Here is a 23,564-nt window from a genome sequence, read left to right as displayed (position 1 = left end):
CTTTTTGGTCAGATAGGGTACTGTACGAGAATCAATTTCTACCCAGCTAGAATTAAGTGTCGGGCACTATACAAGAACCAACTAGCATGACTAGGGTCTTAGCTTGCAACAACCTCCTATTACAACTGCATTTATGCTTAATTGCACAACTTAATTTCTAACAAGATCAAATTACAGTCACAAAAAAGATTGTCATATGTTATTATGCAACTCGTGATTTAAGAATTCATACATACAGTTCAACTCCATAATTGAGATCAATTCTCATTTCTACTGGTTATGTGTCACGACCCAAAATCCCAACCCGATCGTGATGGCGCCTCTCGTGAGGACAAGGCCAGTCAATCAACAAAACAGTACATCTCTTTATAATTGCTTAGCAGGAATAAGTCTAAATCTTGGGCAATATAATCTTAAATGCGAAATAAACATGATAGAACAAGGAAAACTCTCCCAACTCAGCCCGAAATCGGGGTGTCACAAGTCATGAGCTACTACAGAGTTTACTAATATTTTACAAAGTCTGGAATTATCATAAATAACAAAGATAAGGGAGAAAACGGGGTTGCGGACGTCAACAGCTACCTCGTTACTCCTAGTCACCGCCTGGCCTGGAAAGAATCAGCGCTCAGGAGCGAACTCAGCTCTGCCTGTATCTGCACACATGGTGCAGGGAGTAATGTGAGTACTCCGACCCAGTGAGTAATAAAAATAAATAACGACTGAAAACATGAAATCTCATAACGGCACAATATAGCGCTATCCCAAGCAGTAAAATCAGTTATACAGTAAAATAGTGAGTATCAGATAATTCTTCTTTTAAAACAGTAAAGACAAATAATTTCCACAGTAAGGATAAATCAAAAGCTTGCCCCTCGGGCTCAATATGTAAATCTCAGTATAGTATCAGCCCCTCGGGCTCACTCCCAACTCACCAGCACACAACATCAGCCCCTCGGGCTCACTCCCAACTCACCACACACAAGCAACGGCCTCTCGGGCCCACTCCCAACTCACCTGGGTACCCTGCGCTCACTGGGGGTGTGTACAGACTCCGGAGGGGCTCCTACAGCCCAAGCGCAATATCAATAGGCCTGAAAGCCTTCACACATCACACACGAGGCCTGAAAGCCTCCTCATATAACACTCGAGGCCTGAAAGCCTCCTCACATCACTCAACATATCCTCACGTATGGCCCTCGGCCTCAATCAGTCCAGAAAATAATCATAAGCCTCTTGGGCATCAGTAAAACAATAGTGCTCAGCTCAACAGCATTATAAATATCATTAAATCTCGAGTTGAGTATAAATGTAGCTGAGTTCACAAAATAATATAATTCAATTGGACTGAGTTCAAATAATATTTCAATTCGTGAGGAAAATAGTGATGTAAATTCACAAAAGATTTCTGTCCGGTGGCATGCCCGGTAGGTCTGCAGGAAATACATCAGGAAAGTCCCTCACAACTGGGACAGAATCAATACTAGGAGTCTCAGCTCCAACACCCCACACAAAATCCAGATATGATAGATAACCCTTCCCAACCATACGCTGGGCTTTCAAGAAAGAAATTACTCTACTAGAGACATAATTAGTCATGCCACGCCACTCGATCCTCGGAACACCCGGAATAGCCAAAGTAACTGTCTTAGCATGACAGTCTAGAATAGCATGATATGGAGATAACCAATCCATGCCCAGAATAATATCAAAATCTACCATGCTCAATAGCAGTAGATCAACTCGGGTCTCCAGACCCCCAATAATCACAGCACATGACCGATACACACGGTCCACAACAATAGTATCGCCCACCGGGGTAGACACATGAACAGGTAAAGTAAGAGACTCTCAGGGCATACTCAAATGACGGGCAAAATATGAAGACACATAAGAATAGGTAGATCCCAGATCAAATAAGACAGAGGCATCTGTGTGGCAGACTGAGATAATACTTGTGATAACAGCATCTGATGCAAGAGCATCTATCCGGTCTGGAATAGCATAAAACCGAGCCGGACCACCGCCCGCTCGACCTCCCCCTCTGGGGTAGCCTCTAGCTGCCTGACCCTCACCCCTAGCTGACTGGGTGGGTGCTGAAGTAGTTGGTGCAGAAGATAAGGACTGACCCCTCTGTTGTGATGAACTGGCGGTATGACGAGGACACTGCTTCCACACATGTCCTAACTCTCCGCACTCATAACAACCCCTAGATGCTGGAGGATGGGACTGAAAAGAACCCCTCGCACCGGAGTGACTAGTTGGGGCACTCAGTGCAGAAGAACCCTGAACTGACAGGGCACGTGAAGAACTCTGAGCTGGAAGGGCACTGAGTGATGACTGGCCCTGCTGAAATCCCTGATGACCACGACCTGAAGATGGCCCGCGGTACTCTGGACGAGCTGACTGATGAGGCCTTTAAGAACGACCTCTACTCTGCTGAAACTGGCCCCTAGACGGAGCGCCACTGTGACTAGCTGATCCACGAGGCCTCTTAGCCTCCCGCTCCTCTCTCTCTAGACGACAATCCGTCTTAATGTCGCGAGCAACATCTACTGCATCCTCAAAAGTATGGCTCAGAATCCTTTCTCGAGCCATCAGAATACGAATGGGATAATTAAGCCCATCCACGAACCTCCTAATCCTTTCCCGATCAGTCGGGACCATCCATGGAGCATAACGAGCCAGCTCCGAGAACCTCACCTCATATTGAGATACGGTCATATCTCCCTGACGAAGATACTCAAACTGCCTGCGCATCTCCTCTCTCTGAGATCGCGGTACCCACTTCTCCAGAAAGAGAGTGGAGAACTCCTGCCAGGACAAGGGCGCTGAACCTACCGGCCTACGCTGCTCATATGCCTCCCACCAAGTGAAAGCTGCACTTGAGAATTGAAAAGTAGTAAAGGCTACACTGCTAGCCTCCAAGATCCCTGCTGTCCTCAGCATACGTCTACACTTGTCAAGAAAACCTTGGGCATCCTCGCCCTGAGCACCACTGAAAGTAGGAGGTGCAAGTCTGCTGAATCTCTCAAGACGACGCTGCTCATCGTCTGGCATAACTGGGACCATATTATCCTGAACCGGTGCAACCGGCTAAACTGGGGCAACCTGCTGTACTGGTGGTGCCTCTGGTGTCTATAATCCCTGCACTACTGGCTCAGGTGTGCGAGCAGCGGGGGTCTGATTGCCTCCCCCTGCCTGTGAAGTAGCTGCTGCAGTGGTGGCTGAAACTGCCTGAGCCAGGCCAGTGCATCTGTCAGAATCTGAGCCAGGGCCTCCTGAAGACCCGGAATAACAATAGGCACAGCTGGTGCCTGAGCAGGTGCTGTTGGAGTCTCTACAGCTGGAGCCTGATCCTGAGCCGGGGCAACTAGTGGGTCTACAGATGCTGCCCCTATGGCTCTACCTCGACACGACCTCGACCACGACCGCGTCCACGGCCTCTGGTGGCCTCAGTAGGTGGCAATGGTGGTCGTCCATCCTATCCATTAGCGCGTGTTCTCGCCATCTACGAGAGAATAGAACAACAGAATTTAGTTTTCGGACCAACAAAGTCGCACGACAAGAATTTCCAAGAATATGAAATTTTCCTAAAGGTTCTGCAGCCTCTCGAGGATAAATACAGATGTCTCCGTACCGATCCACGAGACTCTACTAAACCAGCTCATGACTCGCGAGACCTAGTAACCTAGGCTCTGATACCAACTTGTCACGGCCCAAAATCCCAACCCGGTCGTGATGGCGCCTCTCGTGAGGACAAGGCCAGCCAATCAACAAAACAGTACATCTCTTTATAATTACTTAGCAGGAATAAGTCTAAATCATGGGCAATATAATCTTAAATGCGAAATAAACGTGATAGAACAAGGAAAACCCTCCCAACTCAGCCCGAAATCGGGGTGTCACAAGTCATGAGCTACTACAGAGTTTACTAATATTTTACAAAGTCTGGAATTATCATAAATAACAAAGATAAGGGAGAAAACGGGGCTGCGGACGTCAACAGCTACCTCGTTACTCCTAGTCACCGCCTGGTCTGGAAAGAATCAGCGCTCAGGAGCGAACTCAGCTCTGCCTGTATCTGCACACATGGTGCAGGGAGTAATGTGAGTACTCCGACCCAGTGAGTAATAAAAATAAATAACGACTGAAAACATGAAATCTCATAACGGCACAATATAGCGCTATCCCAAGCAGTAAAATCAGTTATACAGTAAAATAGTGAGTATCAGATAATTCTTCTTTTAAAACAGTAAAGACAAATAATTTCCACAGTAAGGATAAATCAAAAGCTTGCCCCTCGGGCTCAATATGTAAATCTCAGTATAGTATCAGCCCCTCGGGCTCACTCCCAACTCACCAGCACACAACATCAGCCCCTCGGGCTCACTCCCAACTCACCACACACAAGCAACGGCCTCTCGGGCCCACTCCCAACTCACCTGGGTACCCTGCGCTCACTGGGGGTGTGTACAGACTCCGGAGGGGCTCCTACAGCCCAAGCGCAATATCAATAGGCCTGAAAGCCTTCACACATCACACACGAGGCCTGAAAGCCTCCTCATATAACACTCGAGGCCTGAAAGCCTCCTCACATCACTCAACATATCCTCACGTATGGCCCTCGGCCTCAATCAGTCCAGAAAATAATCATAAGCCTCTTGGGCATCAGTAAAACAATAGTGCTCAGCTCAACAACATTATAAATATCATTAAATCTCGAGTTGAGTATAAATGTAGCTGAGTTCACAAAATAATATAATTCAATTGGACTGAGTTCAAATAATATTTCAATTCGTGAGGAAAATAGTGATGTAAATTCACAAAAGATTTTAGATAATTGGCACGAAGCCCAAATATGGCAATAAGCCCAATCATAGTGAAAAATAATAAATCTTTATCAATTACGCGGTAAAAATATCAACTGGGATGGACCAAGTCACAATCCCCAATAGTAAATGACCCTGCACTTGTCATACAATGCGTGTCTCATCTCAACATAGCAGTATTTTGTGCAATCCGGGGTTTCAAACCCTCAGTGCATCATTTAAAATCATTACTCACCTCAAGACGGTCCAACGTCTACTCCGCTATGCCCTTGCCTCTCGAATTTACCTCTTCGCACATCGAATATGGTCAAAACCACAACGAATACATTACAATAGGCTAAGGGAATATAACCCAATCGAAAAGGCTCGAAAATTATCGAAAATCACGAAATTTGCAAAACCCGAGCCCCGGGCCCACTTCTCGAAAAATTACGAAATTCACATCACCGGATTCCTCATCTCGCCACGAGTCTGTACATATCAAATTTACCAAAATCGGAGTTCAAATGACCCCTCAAATCTCCATTTAATTCTCTTAAGTTTTAAGCCCTAAACCACCATTTTTGTCCATAAATTACTTGAGTTTTCAGCTCTAATCCATGTATTTAACTTGGAAATAAGTAGAAACAACTTACCTTTGATGCTTGATGAAATCCCCCTTGAAATCCTCTCCAAAATAATCCAAGCCAAATGAAAGAAATAAGCCAAATCCGTGTTTAAAGAATCTGCCCGTGCTTCGTTGAGTTGTACCTTGCACTTGTGCTATACAAGTTGTACATCCTATTAAAATTTTCCCTTGTCGGACACCTTCTGCTTAAACACCCATAACGTCTTGTATTAATATCTAAATGACAATTGGTTTAAATATTTAGAAACTAGACTCAAAGATCTTTAATTTGATAGGTTGTACACCATATAACTCTTTATATATCCCGAGATATGAGCTTCTAAAGCGCATCCGTAAATTCTGTTGAAATCGCTCTACCAGCCATTTTCGATCGATTATAACTTTCTGAGATAATATCTAAATTACGAATGGTTTAACTTTCTGAAAACTAGAATGTAAGGGCTACAACTTTCGTGTTTTGTAATTTTTCTGATTTCTTATAGATTACAAGATATGAGTTTCCAAACTGGACACCTCGCGCCTGAAATTTTCTGGGCACAGCAGAAGCCTAAAGATTTCTGCAATTTTTTTCAAAGATGAAATAGTCCGTTTAACCGCCCAAAACTCATCCGAGGCCAGTGGGACCTCAACCAATCATGCCAACATATCCCATAACATCGTTCAAACTTGTTCCAACCTTCGTAACGCTCAAAACAATATCACAACACCAAATTCGCATCGGATTCAAACCTATGAACTTTGAAACTTCTAACTTCCACATCCGATGCCGAAACACGTCAAAACTAGTCCGAATGACCTCAAATTTTGCAGACAAGTCCAAAATGACATAACGAAGCTACAACAATTCTCGGAATTCCATTCCGACCGTCGGATCAAAATTTCACCTATCAACCGAAAATCGCCAAAATACTAACTTCGCCAAAATGAGCTAATTTCTTCACCGGACCTCCAAAATTAATTCTGATTGTGCTCCTAGGCCTTAAATCATCCCCCAAAACTAATCGAATCATCGGAATTCAATTTCGAGCCCTCTAACTTACAAGTCAACGTCAGATTGACTTTTCCAAACTAATTCTTCCTTAAAGAGACTAATTGTCCCATTTCATACCAAACTCGATCCGAATTGACTCAAATTCACCAAGTACACATATTGAAACATGAATAAGCATTTAACGGGGAATACGGGACGAAAATACAGGAAACGACGGTTCGGGTCGTTACATTCTCCCCAACTAAAACAAACGCTCGTCCTCGAGCGAGTTAAGAAACATACCTGGAGTTTCAAATAGGTGCGGGTACCTGCTCCGCATCTCCTGCTCGGTCTCCCAAGTAGCCTCCTCCACGGGCCGACCTCTCCACTGTACTTTCACTGATGCTATATCTTTTGATCTCAATTTTTGAACCTGTCGACTCAAAATAGCCACTGGCTCCACATTATAAGTCAAATTTTCATCTAACTGTACTGTACTGAAATCTAAAATATGAGACGGGTCCCCAATGTACTTCCGGAGCATGGACACATGGAATACCAGATGAACACCCGACAATCTAGGCGGCAAAGCAAGCTCGTAAGCCTCCTCTCCAATCCTCCTAAGTATCTCAAATGGTCCAATAAACCGCGGACTCAACTTCCCTTTCTTTCCGAACCTCATAACACCCTTCATCGGCGAAACCTTCAGCAAAACCTTCTCGCCCTCCATAAATGACACATCTCGGACCTTCCAGTCTGCATAACTCTTCTGACGCGACTGAGCTGTGCGAAGTCTTTCCTGAATCACCTTCACCTTTTCTAAGGCATCTTGGACCAAATTTGTCCCCAACAACCTAGCGTCACCGGGCTCAAACCAACCCACTGGAGTTCTACACCGCCTCCCATATAAGGCCTCATACGGTGCCATCTGAATACTAGACTGATAGCTGTTGTTGTAGGCAAACTCTGCAAGTGGTAAAAATTCAACCCAAGAACCTACAAAATCAATCACGCAGGCACGCAACATATCCTCCAATATCTGAATAGTACGCTCGGACTGTCCGTCCGTCTGAGGATGAAATGCTGAACTCAACTCCACCTGAGTGCCCAACTCGTGCTGAAAAGTCCTCCAAAACTGAGAAGTGAACTGAGTACCTCTATCCGAAATAATAGTAACTGGAACACCATGCAACCGCACAATCTCCTGAATAAAGATCCTAGCCAGCCGCTCCGCAGAATATGTGGTACACACCGGAATGAAATGCGCTGACTTGGTCAGCCTATCCACAACGACCCAAATCGAATCAAAATTCTTCAAAGTCCGAGGAAGGCCACTCACGAAATCCATAGTAACTCTCTCCCATTTCCACTCAGGAATAATCATCTGCTGAAGCAAACCGTCCGGTCTCTGATGCTCATATTTCACCTGCTGACAGTTGAGACACCGAGCCACATATCCCATAATGTCTTTCCTCATTCTCCTCCACCAGTAATGCTGTCTCAAGTCCTGATACATCTTCGCAGCACCCGGATGGATGGAATACCGTGAACTGTGGGCCTCCTCAAGAATCAAATCTCTAAGCCCATCAACATCGGGCACACAAATACGGCCCTGAATCTCAATACGCCATCATCACCTATAGTCACATCTTTGGCATTATCATGCTAAACTCTGTCCTTAAGGACAAGCAAATGCGGATCATCATACTGGTACTCTCTGATGGGATCATATAAGGAATATCGAGAAACCACACTAGCCAATACCCGGCTAGGCTCAGAAATATCTAACCGTACCAATTGATTAGCCAAGGTATGAACATCAACTGCAAGAGGCCTCTCCCCAACTGGGATGTAAGCCAAACTCCCCATACTGACTGCCTTTCGGCTCAATGCATTGGCCACTACATTGGCCTTTCCCGGATGATATAGAATGGTAATATCATAGTCTTTAAGTAACTCAAGCCATCTTCGCTGCCTCAAATTAAGATCTTTTTGTTTAAATAAATGCTGAAGACTGCGATGATCAGTGAATACCTCACAAGATACGCCATATAAATAGTGCCTCCAAATTTTTAAGGCATGAACTATAGCAGCCAACTCCAAATCATGAACAGGGTAGTTCTTCTCATGGGGCTTCAACTGACGAGAAGCATAAGCAATAACTCTACCCTCCTGCATTAGCACACAACCAATCCCAACTCTGGAAGCATCACAATATACCGTGTATGAACCTGTAGCTGATGGTAACACCAACACTGGAGCTGTGGTCAGAAGTGCCTTGAGCTTCTGAAAGCTCTCCTCACACTTGCTGGACCATACAAATGGGGCACCTTTCTGAATCAACTTGGTCAAAGGCGATGCAATAGAAGAAAACCCCTAAACAAATCGGCGATAATAGCCTGCTAGCCCAAGAAAACTCCGAATCTCTGTGACAGAGGACGGTCTAGACCAACTCTGCACTGCTTTTATCTTTCTTGGATCAACCTGTATACCCTCGTTGGACACTATGTGTCCCAAAAATGCCACAGAACTTAGCCAAAATTCAAATTTGGAGAATTTTGCATAAAGTTTCTCTTCTCTCAATCTCTGCAACACTACATGCAAATACAGGGCATGCTCCTCCTGGCCATGCGAGTACACCAGGATATCATCAATGAATACAATAACAAATGCATCCAGATAAGGCTGCAATACACTGTCCATCAAATGCATGAACGCTGCTGGGGCATTGGTCAGCCCGAAAGACATAACCAAAAATTCATAGTGACCATATCTAGTCTTGAAAGCAGTCTTGGGAATATCCGACTCCCTGATTTTCAACTGGTGATAGCCCGAATGGAGATCAATCTTAGAAAATACCCTCGCTCCCTGAAGCTGATCAAATAAGTCATCAATGCGAGGCAAAGGATACTTGTTCTTCACTGTTACCTTATTCAACTGCCTATAATCAATGCACATTCTCATTGTGCCATCTTTCTTCTTCACAAATAAAACAGGTGCACCCCACGGGGACACGCTAGGCCGAATGAACCCCTTATCCAAGAGTTCCTGAAGATGCTCCTTCAATTCTTTCAGCTCTGCTGGTGCCATACGATATGGCGGAATAGAAATGGGCTGAGTGCCCGGCACTAAGTCAATGCCAAAATCAATAGCTCTGTCCGGTGGCATGCCCGGTAGGTCTGCAGGAAATACATCAGGAAAGTCCCTCACAACTGGGACAGAATCAATACTAGGAGTCTCAGCTCCAACACCCCACACAAAATCCAGATATGATAGATAACCCTTCCCAACCATACGCTGGGCTTTCAAGAAAGAAATTACTCTACTAGAGACATAATTAGTCATGCCACGCCACTCGATCCTCGGAACACCCGGAATAGCCAAAGTAACTGTCTTAGCATGACAGTCTAGAATAGCATGATATGGAGATAACCAATCCATGCCCAGAATAATATCAAAATCTACCATGCTCAATAGCAGTAGATCAACTCGGGTCTCCAGACCCCCAATAATCACAGCACATGACCGATACACACGGTCCACAACAATAGTATCGCCCACCGGGGTAGACACATGAACAGGTAAAGTAAGAGACTCTCAGGGCATACTCAAATGACGGGCAAAATATGAAGACACATAAGAATAGGTAGATCCCAGATCAAATAAGACAGAGGCATCTGTGTGGCAGACTGAGATAATACTTGTGATAACAGCATCTGATGCAAGAGCATCTATCCGGTCTGGAATAGCATAAAACCGAGCCGGACCACCGCCCGCTCGACCTCCCCCTCTGGGGTAGCCTCTAGCTGCCTGACCCTCACCCCTAGCTGACTGGGTGGGTGCTGAAGTAGTTGGTGCAGAAGATAAGGACTGACCCCTCTGTTGTGATGAACTGGCGGTATGACGAGGACACTGCTTCCACACATGTCCTAACTCTCCGCACTCATAACAACCCCTAGATGCTGGAGGATGGGACTGAAAAGAACCCCTCGCACCGGAGTGACTAGTTGGGGCACTCAGTGCAGAAGAACCCTGAACTGACAGGGCACGTGAAGAACTCTGAGCTGGAAGGGCACTGAGTGATGACTGGCCCTGCTGAAATCCCTGATGACCACGACCTGAAGATGGCCCGCGGTACTCTGGACGAGCTGACTGATGAGGCCTTTAAGAACGACCTCTACTCTGCTGAAACTGGCCCCTAGACGGAGCGCCACTGTGACTAGCTGATCCACGAGGCCTCTTAGCCTCCCGCTCCTCTCTCTCTAGACGACAATCCGTCTTAATGTCGCGAGCAACATCTACTGCATCCTCAAAAGTATGGCTCAGAATCCTTTCTCGAGCCATCAGAATACGAATGGGATAATTAAGCCCATCCACGAACCTCCTAATCCTTTCCCGATCAGTCGGGACCATCCATGGAGCATAACGAGCCAGCTCCGAGAACCTCACCTCATATTGAGATACGGTCATATCTCCCTGACGAAGATACTCAAACTGCCTGCGCATCTCCTCTCTCTGAGATCGCGGTACCCACTTCTCCAGAAAGAGAGTGGAGAACTCCTGCCAGGACAAGGGCGCTGAACCTACCGGCCTACGCTGCTCATATGCCTCCCACCAAGTGAAAGCTGCACTTGAGAATTGAAAAGTAGTAAAGGCTACACTGCTAGCCTCCAAGATCCCTGCTGTCCTCAGCATACGTCTACACTTGTCAAGAAAACCTTGGGCATCCTCGCCCTGAGCACCACTGAAAGTAGGAGGTGCAAGTCTGCTGAATCTCTCAAGACGACGCTGCTCATCGTCTGGCATAACTGGGACCATATTATCCTGAACCGGTGCAACCGGCTAAACTGGGGCAACCTGCTGTACTGGTGGTGCCTCTGGTGTCTATAATCCCTGCACTACTGGCTCAGGTGTGCGAGCAGCGGGGGTCTGATTGCCTCCCCCTGCCTGTGAAGTAGCTGCTGCAGTGGTGGCTGAAACTGCCTGAGCCAGGCCAGTGCATCTGTCAGAATCTGAGCCAGGGCCTCCTGAAGACCCGGAATAACAATAGGCACAGCTGGTGCCTGAGCAGGTGCTGTTGGAGTCTCTACAGCTGGAGCCTGATCCTGAGCCGGGGCAACTAGTGGGTCTACAGATGCTGCCCCTATGGCTCTACCTCGACACGACCTCGACCACGACCGCGTCCACGGCCTCTGGTGGCCTCAGTAGGTGGCAATGGTGGTCGTCCATCCTATCCATTAGCGCGTGTTCTCGCCATCTACGAGAGAATAGAACAACAGAATTTAGTTTTCGGACCAACAAAGTCGCACGACAAGAATTTCCAAGAATATGAAATTTTCCTAAAGGTTCTGCAGCCTCTCGAGGATAAATACAGATGTCTCCGTACCGATCCACGAGACTCTACTAAACCAGCTCATGACTCGCGAGACCTAGTAACCTAGGCTCTGATACCAACTTGTCACGGCCCAAAATCCCAACCCGGTCGTGATGGCGCCTCTCGTGAGGACAAGGCCAGCCAATCAACAAAACAGTACATCTCTTTATAATTACTTAGCAGGAATAAGTCTAAATCATGGGCAATATAATCTTAAATGCGAAATAAACGTGATAGAACAAGGAAAACCCTCCCAACTCAGCCCGAAATCGGGGTGTCACAAGTCATGAGCTACTACAGAGTTTACTAATATTTTACAAAGTCTGGAATTATCATAAATAACAAAGATAAGGGAGAAAACGGGGCTGCGGACGTCAACAGCTACCTCGTTACTCCTAGTCACCGCCTGGTCTGGAAAGAATCAGCGCTCAGGAGCGAACTCAGCTCTGCCTGTATCTGCACACATGGTGCAGGGAGTAATGTGAGTACTCCGACCCAGTGAGTAATAAAAATAAATAACGACTGAAAACATGAAATCTCATAACGGCACAATATAGCGCTATCCCAAGCAGTAAAATCAGTTATACAGTAAAATAGTGAGTATCAGATAATTCTTCTTTTAAAACAGTAAAGACAAATAATTTCCACAGTAAGGATAAATCAAAAGCTTGCCCCTCGGGCTCAATATGTAAATCTCAGTATAGTATCAGCCCCTCGGGCTCACTCCCAACTCACCAGCACACAACATCAGCCCCTCGGGCTCACTCCCAACTCACCACACACAAGCAACGGCCTCTCGGGCCCACTCCCAACTCACCTGGGTACCCTGCGCTCACTGGGGGTGTGTACAGACTCCGGAGGGGCTCCTACAGCCCAAGCGCAATATCAATAGGCCTGAAAGCCTTCACACATCACACACGAGGCCTGAAAGCCTCCTCATATAACACTCGAGGCCTGAAAGCCTCCTCACATCACTCAACATATCCTCACGTATGGCCCTCGGCCTCAATCAGTCCAGAAAATAATCATAAGCCTCTTGGGCATCAGTAAAACAATAGTGCTCAGCTCAACAACATTATAAATATCATTAAATCTCGAGTTGAGTATAAATGTAGCTGAGTTCACAAAATAATATAATTCAATTGGACTGAGTTCAAATAATATTTCAATTCGTGAGGAAAATAGTGATGTAAATTCACAAAAGATTTTAGATAATTGGCACGAAGCCCAAATATGGCAATAAGCCCAATCATAGTGAAAAATAATAAATCTTTATCAATTACGCGGTAAAAATATCAACTGGGATGGACCAAGTCACAATCCCCAATAGTAAATGACCCTGCACTTGTCATACAATGCGTGTCTCATCTCAACATAGCAGTATTTTGTGCAATCCGGGGTTTCAAACCCTCAGTGCATCATTTAAAATCATTACTCACCTCAAGACGGTCCAACGTCTACTCCGCTATGCCCTTGCCTCTCGAATTTACCTCTTCGCACATCGAATATGGTCAAAACCACAACGAATACATTACAATAGGCTAAGGGAATATAACCCAATCGAAAAGGCTCGAAAATTATCGAAAATCACGAAATTTGCAAAACCCGAGCCCCAGGCCCACTTCTCGAAAAATTACGAAATTCACATCACCGGATTCCTCATCTCGCCACGAGTCCGTACATATCAAATTTACCAAAATCGGAGTTCAAATGACCCCTCAAATCTCCATTTAATTCTCTTAAGTTTTAAGCCCTAAACCACCATTTTTGTCCACAAATTACTTGAGTTTTCAGCTCTAATCCATGTATTTAACTTGGAAATAAGTAGAAATAACTCACCTTTGATGCTTGATGAAATACCCCTTGAAATCCTCTCCAAAATAATCCAAGCCAAATGAAAGAAATAAGCCAAATCTGTGTTTAAAGAATCTGCCCGTGCTTCGTCGAGTTGTACCTTGCTCTTGTGCTATACAAGTTGTACATCCTATTAAAATTTTCCCTTGTCGGACACCTTCTACTTAAACACCCATAACGTCGTATATAAATATCCAAATGACAAATGGTTTGAAGATTTAGAAACTAGACTCGAAGATATTTAATTTGATAGGTTGTACACCATATAACTCTTTATATATCCCGAGATATGAGCTTCTAAAGCGCATCCGTAAATTCTGTCGAAATCGCTCTACCAGCCATTTTCGATCCATCATAACTTTCTGAGATAATATCCAAATCACGAGTGGTTCAACTTTCTGAAAACTAGAATGTAAGGGCTACAACTTTAGTGTTTTGGAATATTTCTGATTTCTTATAGATTACAAGATATGAGCTTCCAAACTGGACACCTCGCGCCTGAAATTTTCTGGGCACAGCAGAAGCCTAAAAATTTATGCAATTTTTTTCAAAGATGAAATAGTCCGTTTGACCACCCAAAACTCACCCGAGGTCAGTGGGACCTCAACCAATCATGCCAACATATCCTATAACATCGTTCAAACTTGTTCCAACCTTCGTAACGCTCAAAACAATATCACAACACCAAATTCGCATCGGATTCAAACCTATGAACTTTGAAACTTCTAACTTCCACATCCGATGCCGAAACACGTCAAAACTAGTCCGAATGACCTCAAATTTTGCAGACATATCCAAAATGATATAACGAAGCTACAACAATTCTCGTAATTCCATTCCGACCATCGGATCAAAATTTCACCTATCAACCGGAAATCGCCAAAATACTAACTTCGCCAAAATGAGCTAATTTCTTCACCGGACCTCCAAAATTAATTCCGTTTGTGCTCCTAGGCCTTAAATCATCCCCCGAAACTAACCGAATCACCGGAATTCAATTCCGAGCCTTCTAACTCACAAGTCAACATCCGGTTGATTTTTCCAAACTAATTCTTCCTTAAAGAGACTAATTGTCCCATTTCATACCAAACTCGATCCGAATTGACTCAAATTCACCAAGTACACATATTGAAATATGAATAAGCATTTAACGGGGAATACGGAACGAAAAAACAGGAAACGACGGTTCGGGTCGTTACATTATGAGACTCTCTAATACCTAAAGAACATCGTCATTTGCATAATTACAACTTTCTGATTTCATTAGTTTATGTAAATTCATATTTACTCTTTCAATATCTGAAGAAATAAAGGAGATGTTGGGAGAATCCAAGAAAGCGAGATTAGTCGGGGCCCTAATATAGGTGTCAAATACTAAGTAAGAAATAAAAGAAAAAGATGTCAACCCCACTCTGGGGCGTATGCACATGAGAGGAAGTTGTGTCATCTGACACCGCTTCGCAAAAAAACATTACATATTTATACTAATACTCTACAAAAATGAAGCAATATATAATTTATGACACGTTTTTTTTAAAGAGTACCTCTTGGTCCCCTGGTTAAGCTCATATTATGGTTTGTAAGTGTCGTAGGTTTGAGGCTGCACCTAGACATTCTATGTTTTTAACATCTTTGAACGAGCATTTTTATTAAAAAATTGAATCTAAGGGAAATTGAACCTACACCTCCCTTTGTTTGATACGTGACTCATGTTGGATATAGTCACATATCAAACAACATCACTTTAAAAGAACTTTTCTATGTGCCACAATAAAGTATAATCTTCTATTAATGTCTAAAGTGACAAGATATCCAAAGTGCTTTGCCATTTTCTATCATGACTTTTGTGTGTTTCAGTATCTTTTCAATGGCAAGGTGAAGGAGATTGGTAGAGAAAATGATGGCTTATATGTTTTGCAGAATCATGGAACTAAGAAAATCACTGCAGTCTCCCTAGAAGTTGTTGGTGCAAAGTCCAAATCTACAACTACTACTACTGATGTTGCTCTATGGCAATGCTTGGTCACATGTCTACTGTTGTCCTTTGACAACTATTTCCTGTCAAACTAGCTAGTAATAATAATGCTATCAATGAGTGTTGTGTCTGTCCATGTGCTAAACAGACTAGATTACCTTTACCTGCTAGCAGAATTAAGAGTACAAGTGCAGTTTATCTAACTCATATAGATGTATGGGGCCCATATAAAAGTGCAACATTTGATGGCTATAAATACTTTCTCACAGTGGTTGATGATTTTACCAGAATAACTTGGATTTTCTTATTGAAGTTATTATATGATGTGTGTGTGTTATTCTTCCTCAATTCATTACTCTTGTTCATACACAGTTCAATATGACAATCAAGTGGCAAGGGCTGACAATGGCACTGAGTTTGTTAATTCAGTGTGTGCAACTGTATTCAAAAACCTTGGCATCATTTATCAGACCTCATGTTCCTACACTCCTCAGTAGAAAGGAGTAGCTGATAGGAAACATTGACATATTCTAGAGGTTACAAGAGCCCTGAGATTTCAAGCTCATATCCCTATCAAGTTCCGAGATCACTGTGTACTTGCAACTACTTACCTTATTAACAGACTACCATCTTCAATACTAGGTGTCCTTTCACCTTTTGAACTATTATATAACAGGAAGCCCTAATTAGGACACTTGAGGATTCTTGGGTACTTGAGTAATGCAAGGAAAGTATAGGAAATAGATAAACTGATGCCCAGAGCTAAGCCTGATATACTTATAGGGTTCTCAGACACTCAGAAAGGGTACATACTACTTGATCTCACCACTCAGGCCTTATTTGTAAATATGGATGTAACATTTAGAGAGGATATTTTTCCATTCAAAGACTCTCAGTCTACACTTTTTTCCATTTTCTTGCATGTTTCATCCTCTACCTTCTGTGATGAGGTGCCCCCAGTTCTCAGTCCATTTGAGAATGCCTATAGTCCACTGCACTAACCATCTGAAGCTAGTGTAGCAACTTTTTTGTCAGAGGGCCAACATTCACCTATGTCTGTTATACCTGCACTAGAGTCCTCCTCTCTTTCTACCGCACCAAAGAGATCACTCAGAACCAAACATCCTCCAATTTGGCTGAAGGACTTTTTCACTTTGCCTGCCAATAAAAAAACACCATACTCAATTGCTAATCGTGTCTCCGATCAAGGCTTATCTTCCAGGTATTAGTCTTACCTTGCAGCCTTCTCCACCATTGTAGAGCATGCTTATTATAAAGAGGTTGTCAGGGACCCAAGGTGGATAGAGCCCATGAAGTCAGAGATAATAACATTGGAGGTCAACAACACCTGGGATATGGTGTCACTCTTACAGGGCAAGGTACCTATTGGTTGCAAGGTTAAGTAAAAAGCCACATGAGAGGTTGAGAGATTCAAAGCTAGGCTGGTGGCTAAGGGTTATAGCCAACAAGAATGGATTGATTTCTAAGAGACCTTCAGTCCAGTTGTTAAAATGGTCACTGTTAGAACCATTCTTGTTGTTGCAGCCTCTGAATATTGGCACATCCATCAAATGGATGTGTACAGTGCCTTCCTTCAAGGTGATTTGCATGATGAAATATATATGCCACTTCCTCAAGGAATTTAAAGTTAGGGGGAGAGTAGACCAGCTTGTAGACTCTTGAAATCCTTGTATGGCCTTAAACATGCACCAAGGCAATGGGATACAAAGCTGTCAGAGGCATTGACACAATTTGGATTCATATAGAACCAACATGATCATTCCTTATTTGTTAAAGGAACATGAAGACACACCATTGTCATCCTAGTCTATGCAGATGACATGCTCATATCTGGACCTGATCTGTCCTTAATAAAGAAACCAAAACAGACTTCAGAAGGAACTCAAGATGAAGGACTTAAGGGAGTTGAAATACTTCCTTGGTATAGATTTTGCAAGGTCTCAACCGGGGATTCTAATGCATTAACGAAACTATGCATTAAAGTTGATATTATAACTTGGATTAGGAGCTGCAAATCCTATTGCTACACCCCTTGAATCAAATGTCAAGCTCACTACCAAAGAATATAATGAACATATAGAAGTAACTAGCAATCTAGATGATGCAGTATTACTAGATCCTAACAGTTACCAAAGGTTACTGGGCAAACTGCTATACCTAACAATAACAAGGCCAGATATTGCCTTTAGTGTTCAAACACTCAGCCAGTTCATGCAGAAGCCAAAGAGATCCCACATGGAAGCAACTCTAAGAGTGATCAGATATGTCAAGAACCAACCTAAACAAGGGGTACTCTTGTCAAGCCAAAAGAAGGGAGTAGTCTCAGCCTTCTGTGATGCTGACTCGGCAGCATGCCCACTTACTAGGAAATTAGTGACTGAATTCTTTATCAAGTATGGGGAGTCACTAGCTTCATGGAAATAAAAGAAACAGAGTACCATTTCTAGCTCTACAGAGTCAAAATATAGAAGTATTGACTTAACAGTAGCTGAATTAGTTTGAATATTTGGTCTGCTCAAAGACATAGGAGTGGTGCTTGAGTTGCTTGTTACTATCTACAATGATAGTAAGGCAGCTATTCAAATAGCAGCCAAACATTTCATCCATAAGAGGACCAACACTACAACAAAAAGGTTTATTGCAGCAATCTATTAGCGACAATAAAACAAAGGCCACTAAATCATTTCATAAACTCAAATGTTAGCGGCAGATGAGCATTGGCCGATATTAAGTACCCTTTTACTGGCAGTAAAAATAGCCACTGAAACTCACTAATGTAAAGAAAGTTTTACTACTTATTATTTTAATCTTTTCCCTCCAAATAACTTTTCACTAAAAACTTATTCCCTCTGTTCTGTAGATCTAGGTTCCTAAATTTTAGAAATTATTTTTGAAATGACAAACACTTCTTATCACAACTACCCCTATCACCGATGCTTCGTGTCTTCTCTGTCCCACCGTCAGTGGCTACCAATCCCAGGTAACACAAATGATATATTTATTTCACTCATATATATATATATATATATATATATATATATATATATATATATATATATATATAAAATCTTACAGAGTTTGGATGGAAGAGCGATTTGGGTAAATGTTGTTGATGGTAGATCCGGGTGCGACTATGAGTCTTTCAAAATTTTGGTTAGGTATTTCTATTTTTGCGTTTCCTATAAGTTTTGAATCTCAAATTGCAAATTTCTTCTAAGATAATGTATTTATTGATTTTTTTTCCCTTTGATTTGCTTTCTAGGAGCGTCAAATTTGTGGATGGATGTCTGTGACAAGTGAAGTCCGCTTTCCACTAGCATGTTAAATTGTTGTTTCTTTTATGTTGTTGTGTGCTCAAGTAGCTAGATGAAATCAGTAAACATAGACCACTTCAAAGTATTTTAAGTAGTACCCTTTGGTTATTAACTGCCTTCTAGGTGTTCGACCTTTTACCTCACCAGATCAATTTACTCATATTCACTCTCAAAATTTGTATGCTCAGTATCTAAGTAACTATATTTCTTTTCATTTATTTTAATCTTTTTTTTGTGGAATAATATGTATTCCATACTCCATTTCACATATGGAAGAACTGACAAAAAGATGTTACAATTTGATATTTTCTACAATGAAATGGAATTAGAGCAACTGAAGATTCAACAATTATTTTTTAGTTTGATGCCATGATACTCATCAAGTTAATCCCTTATTAAGTTCAAGCAATTCTTTGATATCATCGTGTAAGGAAGACTACTAAAATACTTGAAGAAAAATGTAGAAAAGTTTATTGAGATACTTAAGGTAGGTCGTGTTGGCTATTTACTGCCGCTCGAATTTTACTACCACTAAGCACTTTCTTGTAGTGCTTCAAAATAAAAACACTATAGAGTCTCTAGTGTACTTTGAAAATATTGATATATCATGAGTTTATAGGAGACTCTTGAGACCAAAAAAAGACACTTCGCAATAAGCTATCTATTTTTAATAAGTAATTCAACATTTTTACTATCATTTGAATTTTGTAATCACTGAGCACTTTATTGTTTAGTATCTCAAAGAAAACTCTAGAGTGTATTAGGTAAAGATCAAATATATCACGAGTCTATAGGAGAGGGTACAGTATTTGAGGTATATGACTTGTTCAAGCCACGTTTATGTGGAAAATGAACGTTCAATAAAAAGGTAAAGTGTTTGAGGTTTTTACGTGAATTTCCTGTTTGTCTAGTTTCTCAAGGTTCAAACTTTATTGTGCTAGAATTTGTTTTCTTGAGATAGATTTTGACGACTATTACGTTGCTGCTATTTGAATGTTAACTATTCTCCCTTTTCAATTTAATGTGCTTAACTGGACCAAATTGCTTTCAGGTCATATAAGATCTTGTTTCTAAAATTTAAATTTTTCTTTGATTTGAATACAACCATACTTATATCTCATTTCCTACTTATTTGCAGGTTCAAATTAAAAAGATTATGCAAGCTGACGGGGATTTGCAGAAGATTGTCATGGTTGTCCCTCTTTTAGCCTGTAAGTGCTCTTGAAGTCACAAAGTTCAATGAACTATTTTAATATCTTTTAGTTACTATTTCGTATATGAAGTAGGGTTCAAAGAAATCTTGATGATATGACGCTTTGGAATGTTTCATTGATAAGGCCTTGAAAAATACATTGTCTTGTAGATTATGATCAGTTCACGTTAAGGAGTTTAAGTTGGCTTGTTTGATTTAACAAACCTATATGGTAATAAAGTTCCAATAATACAAAATGCTCATAGTATTTCTTATTCCCATTATGATACCTACTGGACCATTATTGGGACCCATAACAATGGAATGGAGGGCCATTTTTTGATGAAGCATTTCTTAGCCCAGTTATAAAAATTTTAAGACTAGAATAGAATACATTTTAATATTTTGTACAATTGTGAAGGAAGATATATACACAATTCAAGCTAATTAAGAAATGTCAAAAGAGAAAGGATACTCATCATTTATAGCATTTGGGAAGTTGTATCTGTTAACTTAGCATATTATCTAAGTAGGTATATGTGAAATATATAGACAACAATCGACAGTTAAATTACATTCGTACAAAGTTCTTATGAGTTGCAAACTTTGATCTATTAAATCTTGACTTCTACTTCCCTCTGCTTTGCGTAGACATTCTTGGCTTCTTTAATTTATAAATTTTATTACATGGCTGAAGCAATAAATCTGTGTATAGGCTCCCTTTAGTTTTCTTTATCTTCTCGAATGTAGATGCAGTTAATTATTTGAATTTATCTACCACTTTATACTGATAATAATCCTGCCTAGAATAAATTGAGCAGCTTTTTTCCGATTATCCATACTGAAATTTAGTTGCTTAATCACTGGGAGGGCAACAAAGAGGAATACGTTAGAAAAGTTTTTGTCAATAGGTGAGCATTGGTGTTCCAATTTTAACTTTCCTTTTTGTTTCTTACTGTCTATTTAAAAGTTGTCTATTATGATAATTTTACCAACTATTTAGAAGCCTTTCTCTTCTTAACTTTTGAGAATATGTAAGCATGCCAAAACATATATTTCTTTTTAGAGTTTGGCAGTTGATAATAAAGATTGAAAGAACAAAGGAAGAGGGAAAGGATATGCTATTATGGACATGTAAATACCACATAATTATTTTCTTGAGAGTTGAAGAATTTCACATATGGTTGTATGTTTGATATTAGTTTTATTATATCATTTCAGGTCATACATCTTGATATTCAGGAATTTGGTATTTGCTATTATGGACACGTAAATATCACATAATTATTTTCTTGACAGTTGAAGAATTTCACATATGGTTGTATGTTTGATACTAGTTTTATTATATCATTTCAGGTCATACATTTTGATATTCAGGAATTTGATATATGGCAACCTTCATTATGATCAAGGGCACGCGAATTTCGTAGGGCTTATAGCCATTTGATAACAAAGTTATCAAAAGCTTACACTAGGAATTAGATTCAAATAGTTTAGCTTCTTTATCATATTGTCGACATTTTGAACTTGTGAATTAGTAATTGTTTTTGTTTGATGTAAATTGAATGAAGTGCATTATTCATTTTGAAATGGATTATTATTATTTGCTTTCAATTACAATAAGAAAAGTTATTAAAATGTCTTCCGATATGGTAGTAAAATAACTTTACACCGGTCATAACAAAAGTCCTTAAATATTTAAAAGAAGATGAATGCATGGATAGTTTAGTGGCAATCACAATTGTCGCTAGATGATGTTTCTTCTACCAACAATTTAATTTGTCTTTAGCGACAATAATAAAAGCAACAAAATGTGTAATATACCAAATTTTTTAGGCGCTTTAGTGGCAGTTGTAATTGTTGGTAAATAATTGCCGCTAAAGCGTATTCACGTTTACTGGCCATAATAGGGGTCTTTACCAGCATTCGATCTAATGGCCGCTGAAGCCTTTACCGACGCCAGCAACAACGGCCAATAATCAATTGCCGGTAAAGGTTTTTGCGGCCATTTGTATTGCCGCTAATAAGTATTTTTATTGCCGCTAAAGGTCATTTTTGTTGTAGTGCAAACACATCAAAATTGATTGTCACTTCATAAGACAAAAAATACAGCAAAGGTTGGTGAAGACAGAGTATGTGGCAACCAAGGAGCAGTTAGTAGATGTACTAACTAAGGGCCTAACCATAATGCAATATGAGTACTTGTTGTCCAAGCTAGGATTACTTGATATATTCATACCACCTAGCTTGAGGAGAAGTGTTGAGGCAAAAGGAATAACATGAGAGTGAGGGTAGCTTAGTCATTTGGATAATAACTGAAATTAGTTAGTCGACCACGGTAGAAGGAAGTTAGTTAGGAGGTTAGGAAGTGGTTAATTAAGTGATGGTTTAGACCGTATATATATACAACTGTACAGTGATTATCAATGACATATTTTCCATTCTCTCATTTTCTTCTCGTCTCTATCAACTTCCTACAACTGTACTCTTCTCTGGATTAGGGTTCTTCTCCTTCCCAAATCTGTAAGTTCTAGCAAGTAGATACTTCGATCCATATCCAAACTCCCCATTTCCGCCTCCCTCAACCCCAAATCATCCCACTTGTAAATAATTTGGGCCTTATAATGAAGAAACTGAAAGCCTTATTTCTTTTTCGAGCTCAGATTTTTCCTTTGACGTGGATTATTATCATTTAAACCCTCTTAGGACCAGAAAAAAAAGAAGAAGAACAACAACATAACAATTTGGAGAGTACAAAGTTACATTTCGAACAATTTCAAAGATGGTAATGATAAGAAGACAAAGGAGGTCAATGAGAACTTTGTGATAGTGAAAATATCAGCATATCCCTATGAAGATTTCAAGAAATCTATGATTGAAATGATAACGGAAAACAAGATGGTTGAAGCAGAGGACTTAGAACAACTTTTGATTTGCTTTATGAGCCTTAATTCAAGAAACCACCATGCAGTTATTCTGGAGGCTTTCACAGAAATTTTGCAAGAATTGTTCAGCTAGCAAATCTCCCAAGACCTTGGGTATATGTAAAGCTTAAAAGCATTTAGTAAACAAATAATCGCATGCAATGTTGGATCTAATAATAGGTTCACGAGTTAGGTCAAATTCAGTATCTTGATGTCCAACTATATATATGTGCGAGGAATTAGTATCAATAGAATTAGATATACATTTTAGAATTCATTCTCTCAGTTCAAAATTCACAAGCTTCAAATTTTGGATCCGCGCTATTGAATGAGGTTCCAACTTCCAATACGTGATAAGTTGTTCTTATCGACCAAATTTTCGATAAAAACCTCCCCGAGAGCCCAATCGGGGCTCCTCCAGGGGACACCCGAAACTCTCAAAAAAAAGAGAGAGAAAAGTTTGACCTCGCTCGAACTGCA

The 23,564-nt window shown here is 41.3% G+C and overlaps 2 protein-coding genes and 1 long non-coding RNA gene across 6 annotated transcripts; 2 read left to right on the top strand and 1 right to left on the bottom strand.

The window, feature by feature from the left end:
- Positions 1 to 10,594: 10,594 nt before the first annotated feature.
- Positions 10,595 to 11,248, bottom strand: LOC138879521 (uncharacterized). Its single transcript, XM_070159138.1, has one exon. The coding sequence runs from the start codon at positions 11,246 to 11,248 to the stop codon at positions 10,595 to 10,597; it is 654 nt and encodes a 217-aa protein (XP_070015239.1).
- Positions 11,249 to 17,144: 5,896 nt separating this feature from the next.
- Positions 17,145 to 18,078, top strand: LOC138879520 (uncharacterized mitochondrial protein AtMg00810-like). Its single transcript, XM_070159137.1, has 2 exons — positions 17,145 to 17,232; positions 17,660 to 18,078. Exons 1-2 carry the CDS (start codon positions 17,145 to 17,147, stop codon positions 18,076 to 18,078), a joined length of 507 nt encoding a protein of 168 aa, XP_070015238.1.
- A 116-nt stretch (positions 18,079 to 18,194) lies between these two features.
- Positions 18,195 to 21,757, top strand: LOC104226149 (uncharacterized). 4 transcript variants are annotated; one of them, XR_710777.2, is made up of 5 exons: positions 18,735 to 18,812; positions 18,917 to 18,950; positions 20,107 to 20,179; positions 21,382 to 21,429; positions 21,517 to 21,757. It is a non-coding gene; the product is annotated as an uncharacterized lncRNA (long non-coding RNA). The 4 variants fall into 4 exon arrangements; XR_710775.2 differs by lacking the exons at positions 18,735 to 18,812; positions 18,917 to 18,950 and adding an exon at positions 18,195 to 18,634; XR_710776.2 differs by lacking the exon at positions 18,917 to 18,950 and having other exon boundaries at positions 18,727 to 18,812.
- The last annotated feature ends 1,807 nt before the right edge of the window (positions 21,758 to 23,564 follow it).

The sequence above is a fragment of the Nicotiana sylvestris genome, chromosome 10, assembly GCF_000393655.2.
Source record: "Nicotiana sylvestris chromosome 10, ASM39365v2, whole genome shotgun sequence".
NCBI lineage: Eukaryota > Viridiplantae > Streptophyta > Magnoliopsida > Solanales > Solanaceae > Nicotiana > Nicotiana sylvestris.
Note: the sequence above shows the minus strand (reverse complement) of the source record. Positions and strands in the feature narration are given on the sequence as shown.

Bases quoted from the DNA above. Each gene is read 5' to 3' on its own strand.
- LOC138879521 (XM_070159138.1), bottom strand. From the start codon at position 11,248: ATGGTCCCAGTTATGCCAGACGATGAGCAGCGTCGTCTTGAGAGATTC.
- LOC138879520 (XM_070159137.1), top strand. From the start codon at position 17,145: ATGGTCACTGTTAGAACCATTCTTGTTGTTGCAGCCTCTGAATATTGG. The intron at 17,233-17,659 runs GTGATTTGCATG...AACTTGGATTAG, and splicing joins GTACAGTGCCTTCCTTCAAG to GAGCTGCAAATCCTATTGCT.